At 52.6% G+C, this 9,393-nt stretch overlaps 3 protein-coding genes across 4 annotated transcripts; 2 read left to right on the forward strand and 1 right to left on the reverse strand.

Moving 5' to 3' along the window:
* Positions 1 to 78: 78 nt before the first annotated feature.
* Positions 79 to 7,053, reverse strand: AP4B1 (adaptor related protein complex 4 subunit beta 1). Of its 2 annotated transcripts, XR_007891513.1 has the most exons (12): positions 6,922 to 7,053; positions 6,614 to 6,838; positions 6,352 to 6,482; positions 6,066 to 6,213; positions 5,159 to 5,655; positions 4,660 to 4,743; positions 3,635 to 3,738; positions 3,253 to 3,460; positions 2,670 to 2,954; positions 1,459 to 2,441; positions 496 to 718; positions 79 to 165 (listed from the first exon to the last, which is right to left on the reverse strand). XR_007891513.1 is itself a non-coding variant. In XM_051638918.1 (10 exons), exons 1-10 carry the CDS (start codon positions 7,032 to 7,034, stop codon positions 2,014 to 2,016), a joined length of 2,223 nt encoding a protein of 740 aa, XP_051494878.1. In that variant the 5' UTR covers positions 7,035 to 7,053; the 3' UTR covers positions 1,378 to 2,013. The 2 variants fall into 2 exon arrangements, 1 of the variants encoding a protein (XP_051494878.1); XM_051638918.1 differs by lacking the exons at positions 79 to 165; positions 496 to 718 and having other exon boundaries at positions 1,378 to 2,441.
* A 116-nt stretch (positions 7,054 to 7,169) lies between these two features.
* On the forward strand, positions 7,170 to 7,572 carry LOC127393637 (5' exonuclease Apollo-like). Its single transcript, XM_051638922.1, has one exon. It carries the CDS (start codon positions 7,242 to 7,244, stop codon positions 7,557 to 7,559), a length of 318 nt encoding a protein of 105 aa, XP_051494882.1. The 5' UTR covers positions 7,170 to 7,241; the 3' UTR covers positions 7,560 to 7,572.
* LOC127393635 (5' exonuclease Apollo-like) lies at positions 7,566 to 9,366 on the forward strand. The gene is made up of 2 exons (XM_051638919.1): positions 7,566 to 7,887; positions 7,953 to 9,366. Exons 1-2 carry the CDS (start codon positions 7,731 to 7,733, stop codon positions 8,816 to 8,818), a joined length of 1,023 nt encoding a protein of 340 aa, XP_051494879.1. The 5' UTR covers positions 7,566 to 7,730; the 3' UTR covers positions 8,819 to 9,366.
* The last annotated feature ends 27 nt before the right edge of the window (positions 9,367 to 9,393 follow it).

Consider the following 9,393-nt stretch of genomic DNA (forward strand, 5'->3'; position numbering starts at 1 on the left):
CAGAGCAGCTTTGACTCTGGATTTTGGCTTCCGTTTCCTAGAACTGCACTTCTGGGAAGACTATGACGCAGGCCACTCCCCAGGACAGCTCAACATGCCAGTACTGTTCTCCCAACTGCCCTCGTTCAGGTTATGGGTGTGGTTTATTTTCACAGTAGGCCATTTCTGTTAAGAATAATGGAAATCAGCATTTACAAGCTATCAAAGTCTGTTGACCCTTTCATTGATCAAGAAAGGTGTCTGGATAAAAGGCTAGAAGTCCCAAGTCCCATTCCAGACAAAGACAAGTCTGGTGTAGCCACAGCAGAGTAAATGAGCTTGCCAACGAGCTATTGAACATTTTTTTTCTGAACACTGCATAAAGCCAATGCTCCAGTGCAGCTCTCCGTAGGGAAAGGAATACAACACATGCAGAAAGACACTGGAAACTGGTAATAGGAGCCCTGCTAGAGCTGTCTTCTCAATTATTTTTTAATTCACCCCTAAGTAGCTCACCTGTTACAGTAACGTGGCATATGAGGCTGAAATAAATTGTTCCACAATTGGCCTTAAAGCCTACCAGAAGTTGAGAGAGAAAAGCCCCCTCTGACTCAGAGGCAGGAGCTGGACTGAGGTTCTCTCTGGATCCACAGCAGAGACTGGATGACTCCATCCCACAGACTTCAGAGTTGAACAAACAAGTACTCCAGAAAACAGCCAGGAATTATTCACATTTTTACTAGGAAAATCAGAAATACAATCCAAAGCCTGTTGTTTAACGTGGCAGCAGTGTTTCAGTGAAGTCTATAGAAGGCATATTGCATTTTAAAGGTACTAGACAGTCATTACAAGAAATTAAAAATTACAAGGAATCTTACAGAACCAGGGTTTTGCCACTGTGTGAAACAAGGCTGTGACAAGGACACTTTCATGACACTTACAAAGTCCAACTCTCCATATCTTTCAATAGAGCACATGGAGTGCTGTCAACATGCTCTTCAAAAAACAAGTCCTGAGGCTGGCCAGAGTTTAACTTTAAAAACTGTAAAAATTTAGTCACTGAACCCTGTCCTGCACTGTACTGTGAGGATGGGATGACTTGACTGCAGAAGTTAAGTACCACACAGAAAACAAACCTTTATACACCCCATCTAGTTACAAAATAACAAATGGTAAAAACCAGTATCAGCAAAAATGTAATATTCCATAGAGGTTAATTATCTGAACAGCAATTCTTCCACTGGTGTGAGTACCGAGGACAGACAGCTCACTGACATGGCCAAGGTGATACAGGCTACAGAACTCAAGACACCACACAACCTGCACTCTCCGGCCTCTCCTTACAGTAGCCCTGAGGAGGGAATTTCTGAGAGGGTGATTCATCATTACAGTAACACATTTCAACTAGAAAATACATTTATTTCTGTTAAAAAAGAAACATACTGTTTCCAGTGAGCATCATGTACCCTGTCCACCCACCTCTGACACAGCCGAGCTCCGTTCACCCGTAAGTGAAGCTCCTGTCAAAATCCATCCATCAGACAAAGGCAAACCACACCTCAAGAGAGCAAGGAACAAAACACTTCTCTACACTGCACTGCTCCTCTGAGCCTGATATAAGTAACAGATTCTTGGAGTCACTGAATTGTTTTTTTAATTATTTACCATTCTCATAAAAAACCCTCTCCAAAACACATCCTGAATTTTGTTCGTTTCTGGTTCCATCCGTCACATCGGTGTCTTGTGACAATCACCAGAGGTGCCACCACTTCTGTGACTCATGCCTGAAACAGCAGACTCACAAATGTTTACCTTGTCATTTCCCCAACCCAGTAGCAGGACAGACCACCTGCCCTGCCCCATCCACCAGCTGCAGCTGCCCCCACACCACCCATGCTTGGCAGGCCCAGGAAAGGGCTGCTAACACTCCTGCAGCTTAAAAGCACAAAACCAGCATCAGATATAGCAAATGAAGCCAGAAAAACAAACTTTTGCTGTGCCCAGAGCAAGCATCCCACTGGGAGCAGGGAACAATCAGGACCCCAGCCCAGCAAGTGTCCCCATAATTGTCCTTAACATGGAGGTGAAGGCCTGCAGTGCCTCTGGCTTCGCCTCGCTCTGCTTCACCACAACCTGCATCTCTGAACCTGCTGCCTGGAGCAAGAGCTCTGTCAGGAACAGGCAACCTGTGCCATCCTGAGCACTGAGGTAAGCTTTCCATGGCTGGACACCAGCTCTGCTCATTGCAATAGTCTGAATGTGGACAACGTGAAGAGCCGTCTGTATGGTATCTGGATGAACAGTCCCACACCAGGGCAGAGACAGGTGGCAGCTCATGTCCAAGCTCAGCCAGGTCTTCTCAAACTGTTCTGCAGTCAGGTAAACATCAGGAATTAAGGTGAGACTGCTTGTATCAGGATGAACTTTGAGGACTTCAGTATTCCCTTCAGAAATTAGTGACTCTGAAATGAAACCACAAATGTGTGAGATGCAGCATATAAAGTGCAGCTCCCAGTTCCACAAAGAACACCTTACAGAGCCGTCAGATGAAGGATTGGAATCACAGTGCAGGACAGTCAGAACACTAAGACAGTATTCTCAAAGCATGGTGATCTTCTTCCAAAGAAACCCAGGTGAGAACATCTACTGACAAGAGGAAAACAGACCCTAGTGAAGGTGGGGCGGGTTACCTGTTTCTCTGCTCCTGGAGTCAGCACAAGGTGAAAAAGCATAAGAAGGTTCTGCTGGCTGGTGAGCAGTGACAAGTGCCCAGCGTTCCTTGCCATAAACTGGAGCAAGAGTATTAAACTCTGAAGCCCATGTATTCACAGGCCGCTCAGCCTGGTCTTCCAGGAGCCCCAGAGAGGGGTCAGACTTGGGGCTGCACAGGACCCGTTTCACTTCTTCCACACCAGACTGCAAAAGGCGATAGTAGAACAATCCACGGTCTCGTACTGCCATATCCATCTCCTCCTCTGGGAATGAGAGGGACATAATTTATGGAGAATTCTATCATCCAGATTTCCCCAAAGTACTATCACTCAATTACAGAACAGATTCCCAGGGATACAGTGTAAGCCTGTTACACTCACCAACCAGACAGCAGGGGCCAAGTAGCAGCCTAGGGCATAAAGCCACCTTACCTTGCCATCCTAGCTGTCTCCTCACAGCAAGGATGCTGACACATGGCACCCACACGCTGCGGACACAGCCAAACCAGGTCCCAAAAAGCCTGTACTACAGCTTCAGTGAAGGAGAACGCAGGGAACACACCGATGCAGTAGTAGAGCAGTCTCCCCAGCATGTCCTGACACTCAGCGGGACGCGACAGGAAAAGTCGCAGCAAAGCTGTCAGAAGCTCCATCTTCACTGCTGGAAACATCTCCGACTTCACGTTCTCCACAAAGTCCTCTAAAACGTAGGGGGCATTCGGAACCTTCTCACCATGCGTGCCCAGGAGCCAGATCAGTGCTTGCTTGCCCTGAAGGAACCACAGGAAAAAAAGCAAATAGGTGCTGCTTAGAGAGAGGGAGAGCTGACATGGAACAGATATGGAAGAACAAGATACTTGCCAGTTGTGAGCCAAAGGAAAACCACATAGTCCCTGTCCACTCACCCTCAGTCACTGCCAGCTCACAGCACAAGGCCACCTCACCTCACTGTCCTGGAGGGTGTCCTCACAGCCAGGCAGTGCCCGGCACACGGCGTCTGTGCACTGGGGACACAGCCAGACCAGGTCCCGGAAAGCCTGCACCACCGCTGCAAGGAAACACAGTGCTCAGCCTTCCCTGAGCAGTATAAAACCGCCAGGGAGACAAAAAAACAACAAAACCTAAAAAACCCCACTCAAGACTCTGTAAATCTTAGCTAGAGAGGTCAGTGCCTTGCTTGTGACTGTGATTTGAGACACATTGCAGTTGTAAGAGCAAAGTTGCACCAAGTCCAAAATAAAGCACTGAAACTTCAGATTGTTCCGCTGGCTGCTGGAAAGTAATTTCTCTTTTGGACATTCCCCAGCCCTTAAAAAGACACTCACTCATGATGCGTCAGACACACAAGGCCAGAACAACAAATTAAAACTAAAACCAATTCCAAATGAGTCTCATGTACTTTACGTCAAAATCTTAAAAGGCTCTGCTGCCCAGTCTGAGAAACATGAGCAGCTTCTAAGGCCTAACTCATCAGCTGAGTGCAAGTGTGTGGTTTTCAAAACTAAAAGAAAGATAATTTAAAAGAGAGGGCAGAGACAGCAATGACATGAAGTTAGACCTGAGGACAGCAGAAGAAAAAGAGAAGCCTGTCTACAACTGAATCAGACTGTTATCATATGAGGAACAGAAATTACAAAGATTCAAATGATGTATTGATCATCTTGGCCCTTAAACAGCTACTAGCATGTCTCTAGAGAGTCCCTCACTGCCTAAGTCAGCAGGCAGCAGCCAGAAATGAGTCTCAACATCAGACCACGAAGGCAGCTATGATCATCTCCCCCTTCACCACAAAAAGCTCCTAAGGAAGGAAAAACAACAACATCCAGTCACACTATATAGCCCCACTCCACCAGGAAGACTTCCACTGAAGACGCCAATTAAATTAAAAGCCAAGTACCTTTCAAAACCTCAAGTTTGGGATCACAAGCCCCAGCAAGGCTACTTCCTGTAAAAAGCTGCAGATGATTACCTGAAGTGATGTGTTCCTGCTGAAGCCCCAGGAGCTCTGTTAGAATCCCCACACACTGTTCAGTGTATGTTCTAGCAATATTGCCTGCAGAGACACCAAAGGACATAAAAGACAACTTCTGATCAGACTGAAATGGGAACCAGGAGCCCAGCTATTCATCACAAACTCACTTTAAAGAAACAGCCCCTCTCTCTGCCTTTTTGATTTTGATTTCTGAAAGGGTAGTCAAAAGAGCTTGTTTCCCACACAAGGGGTATGTTCCTTTTGCTGAAGCCAAGCCTCAGAAGAAGCCAGAACTTTTCTTAAACGTAACACATAAGCATGACCTTTTAGCATTCCTGACTTTCTCCTTATGAATATTACAGAAACTCACCTATTTTAAAGCATACAAAATCAATATTAAAGTCCCCCAAATGACCTTAACTCTGCCTCCATCACAACTAAAGAACAAGCAGGGGGTCTCAGGCTGCAGCTGCTCCTGAGGCAAGACAGCTCTCACCTATGGCGAAGATGGCCCCTTGGGCAAGCTCTAGGGACACATCAGTGCAATAGCCCTTCAGCTCCTCCAGCACCTGCTGCACGTTCTCATCATTCACCAGCTCACACAACACCTCCATCTTCTGGCATTTGATGTAGTGGGGCTCTGAATACGAACAGAAGAACTTTTTGTAGTGGCTGCTAAAATGGCCAGGGAGGCTGCCGAGGATCTGACGCACGTGGCACAGTGCAGTGAAGCAGAGCTCCCTGCTCTCCGAAGTGCAGGCAGACAGCAGCGGCCCCTTCACTCTCACCAGAACATCTGCCTGCACATGTGGGTACTCTCTGGCCAGCACCAAGAACAGCTTGGTGGCTGCCATCACAACGCTGGGGCTGCTGCTTTTGAGGTAGCCATCCAGGAGGTTGAGGATGTCGAAGAGCTCCTCCTCGCTGCGGGGCCTGTAGCGCAGCAGGAAGGTGAGCACCTCGCTTTGCCCCCACACATCCAGGTCAGACATCCTGCCAACAGACACAGGTGCCAGAAGTCAAGAAGCAGACCAACTGTGCAGGGTAGAGGCTGTAGCCTCTGAGCTTCTTACAGTCTCTGTTCCAAACCAAATGCACACTTCAGAGGTAGATGCCACAACTGTATTTCAAGAGAATTTACCAGTTTATGCACGTAGGCTTAACCCAGTATTAGACACGTGCACTTGGGACAGAGCAATATCCCTCTATTATCAGATCATCTAGAATTAGCTACAGTAAAGTCTATTTCTTCAATCGGTAAGTTGCTTCTTTCAATGGATTGGGAGAGACATACTAGAACACACCTGTCCTGTAAATCTACTATCACCAAAAAGCCCAGGAATACCAGTACACAAAACACAAGAACAAGAATGAAGCTCCCAGCACCATCAGAGAAAACAAACCTGTTGAGGAGATGATGGGCAATGGGTTTGTTGATGACAACCCCTCCCTCCTTCTTTAGGATCTCCTCTAAGGCCCTCAGACAATTGACGACTACAATAGGATCCTGGTCACGAAGCAAACTGTACAGCTCATTCACCAACGCACCATCTGCAAAGCAGAAGTCCCCGTGTCAAACCCGGTTGACACGCTGCAATTTAATCACTGTTCATAAGCTTGAACGAACGATACGGCTTGACCTGGGGGAAGCAGTCAGCAGGGAGGGCACCCGGGGCCGCCCCAGCTCACCCACTTCGCAGTCCCCCTGCAGCTTCACCATCTTGGCGCAGCCCAGCACGGCCGCTCTCCGGACGTAGGAGGCCTTGTCCCGCAGGCCGCTGAGCAGGGGCTGCTGCAGGTACTCCTGAATGCCGGGCATCCTGCGGGGCGGGAACTGTCAGCGGGCCGCCCCCCGGGCCCTCCCGCCCCGGGACCAACCCGGCGCCCGGGACGCCTCCCCCATCCCGGGGGACCCCGCACCAGCACCAGCTCGCCCCGCACCGCTTCCCACCTGAGGCCGCACATGCTGCGCAGGGCGAGCCCGCGCACGGCGGGGCTGGGGTGGGCGCAGTCCTTGCGCAGCGAGTTGACGGCCAGCAGGGCCAGCTGGGGCTGCCGCGGGGCCTGCGCCCGCACGTACAGCGAGACCAGCTTCTTCTGCACCACGTCGGCCGCCGCGCCGGCCTTCACCATCTCCGGGAACAGCCCCGACACATCCGCGCCCTGCGCCATGTGCCTGCGATGGGGACACGGCTCGGCTCGGCTCAGCGCGGCGCAGCCCCGGTACCCCCGGTGCCCCCTCGGCTCCCCCAGCCCTACCGGATGACGCGCAGGACGGCGGCGCGGTACCGCAGCCGGTCTGCCTGCACGTGCGGGTTGGCCAGGGCCCGGCGAAGCTCCCGCACCGCCTCCTCGCCGCCCAGGTACGGCATGGCCCTGCTCCCGGCCCGGTCCGGCTCCGGTTCGGCCCCGCCCCCGGACGCGCTCCAGCCCCGCCCAGCGCTGCGCGCGCCTCCGCCCCGCCCTGCTGCGCGTGCGCGGCGCCGCCCGCCGGGTTCGGCGGGAAACGGGAGGAGCGGGCGGGAGCGGCGCGGCGGGCGCGGGGCTCGGGCCGCCCGGCTCTGGCCGCCCCCGCCGCCATGAACGGGACCGTGATCCCCGGCACGCCCATCGCCGTGGACTGCTGGAGCGTGCGGCGGGCGGGCGGCGCCCGCCTCTTCTTCCTGTCTCACCTGCACTCGGACCACACGGTGGGGCTGACCAGCACCTGGAGCCGCCCGCTGTACTGCTCGCCGCTCACCGCCCGCCTGCTGCACCGCCGCCTCCAGGTATGTCCGCCCGCCCCGGCCTCGCCTCGCTGCCCGGCGCGGCCCTCACGGCCCGGTCCCCGCAGGTGCCGCCGCGCTGGATCCGGCCGCTGGAGGTGGGGCAGAGCCACGTGCTGGGCGAGCAGGTGACGGTGACGCTGCTGGACTCCAACCACTGCCCCGGCTCCGTCATGTTCCTGTTCGAGGGCGCCTTCGGCACCATCCTGTACACAGGTACAGGGCAGGCCCCCGCGGCCGCGCCGCCCCCCGGCCCGCCCTGACCGCCCTCTCCTTGCAGGGGATTTCCGCTACACCAGCGCCATGAAGGGCGAGCCGGCGCTGCGGGGCCGCCGCATCGACCGCCTCTACCTGGACAACACGCACTGCCACCCGGCGCGGGCCCTGCCCTCGCGGCAGCACGCCACGCGCCAGGCCGCCCGCCTCATCCACGCCCACCCGCGGCACCGCGTCCTCATCGGTGAGTGCCCAGCACCGCCCGCCCGGCCGCCCGGCCCCGCGCAGCGCTGACCGCTCTCCCCACAGGGGTGTACAGCCTGGGCAAGGAGACCCTGCTGGTGGACCTGGCCCTGGAGTTCAGGACCTGGGTGGTGGTGAGTCCCTGGCGCCTGGAGCAGATGCGGCTGCTGGAGCTGCCCGATGTCTTCACAGCGGAGGAGGGGGCCGGCTGGATCCGAGCTGTGGATGTCGGCGAGATCCGCTGCGATACCCTCACCAGCTGGAACTCGCTGCACCCCACCATTGCCATCCTCCCCACCGGCAGGCCCGTGAAGATCACCCACCCCAACATTCACCCCATTCCATACTCAGATCACTCCTCTTTTTCAGAACTGTGCGAGTTTGTGAAGTGGCTGAAGCCTTGCTCCGTCATTCCAATTGTGAGGGGTGGCATGTGCCAAACTTACTTTCAGAAATACTTGTGTTCTGCCCCCCAGGCACTTCCTGACTTCAAAATCCCAAAGCCTGTGCAAGAGTCTGAGCAGCAGCAAAGGAAAAGGAAGGGCCGGGAACCCACTTGTCTCTTGAGAAAAGCTGCCCAGCGTTCAGCACCACGAGGGGTGGTTTATGAGTCCCCAGAGAAATATACTGAGGAATCTGAAGAATTCACAAATGTTCAGGCTGCTCAGCAGAACTCCTGCAAGTCAGATTTCTGCTTGAAAGGAGGTTCCAGTTGTTGTCACACAGGCAAGGAGAAAGGGAAGGAACAGCTGAGTGGAGAACAGCCAGGAGGAGTCAGTGCTGTCAGCCAGGCCCCCCTTCCTGATGAGCACTTTCCAACTGGATTTGCAGAGGAGTATTTACTCACTCCCTTAAATGTGCTAAAGCAATATTCCTCACAGGCTTTTGACAAGCTGGTAGAAGATTTCTTTAGGAGGGAAGAAGCATCTTGAAAAATTGTGTGACACTTGCTGGTTCAGTTGATAGCAGTGATGCTAGAGGTCTTGCTGCCACGTCCCACTCTCTGTGCTCAAGTTTCCCATCAGGAGAGAGGAGCTCAGCTATGCAGCTCTACTTTACCTCTGCTTAGAGGACAGAGAGGAAACTAGGACCACTTGTAGGCATTAGATTTCTTTATTTATTTTTATATCTTTGTCTGTATCTCTTGGGTCTCCACACTACACCCAGGCAGTGCAGGCCCTCTGTGTGTGTGTCTTGTATCCCTTTTTTGCAGTGACCCACCTGCCTCTTGTGAGAACAGATACTGCTGGGCCAATTCAATCTGCAGAAAGGTCAGCTGCCTGCAGCTGAAGTAATTAATGAGTTTGGAATGTGATGAAAGAAACAAGAAGGGAGTATCTGAGAGCCCCAAAGATTCTTCCTGCTGTGTGTCTGTAATGTATTATTGAGTGGTTAATTCTAAAATACTGTGTATTAAGGTACAGTTATAAAGTGGTCCTCAAAGAAATCTGCAGAATAAAGAGTTTCTTAAGTCTGTTAATCTGTTTTCTATCTGTTAATCTACCAA

Source organism: Apus apus, chromosome 23 (assembly GCF_020740795.1).
Source record: "Apus apus isolate bApuApu2 chromosome 23, bApuApu2.pri.cur, whole genome shotgun sequence".
In the NCBI taxonomy this organism is placed as follows: domain Eukaryota; kingdom Metazoa; phylum Chordata; class Aves; order Apodiformes; family Apodidae; genus Apus; species Apus apus.

Bases quoted from the DNA above. Each gene is read 5' to 3' on its own strand.
- LOC127393637 (XM_051638922.1), top strand. From the start codon at position 7,242: ATGAACGGGACCGTGATCCCCGGCACGCCCATCGCCGTGGACTGCTGG.
- LOC127393635 (XM_051638919.1), top strand. From the start codon at position 7,731: ATGAAGGGCGAGCCGGCGCTGCGGGGCCGCCGCATCGACCGCCTCTAC. The intron at 7,888-7,952 runs GTGAGTGCCCAG...CTCTCCCCACAG, and splicing joins GCGGCACCGCGTCCTCATCG to GGGTGTACAGCCTGGGCAAG.
- AP4B1 (XM_051638918.1), bottom strand. From the start codon at position 7,034: ATGCCGTACCTGGGCGGCGAGGAGGCGGTGCGGGAGCTTCGCCGGGCC. The intron at 5,656-6,065 runs GTTTGTTTTCTC...GTCTGTTGGCAG, and splicing joins GCCCATCATCTCCTCAACAG to GATGTCTGACCTGGATGTGT. The intron at 2,442-2,669 runs GTAACCCGCCCC...GTTTCATTTCAG, and splicing joins CTCCAGGAGCAGAGAAACAG to AGTCACTAATTTCTGAAGGG.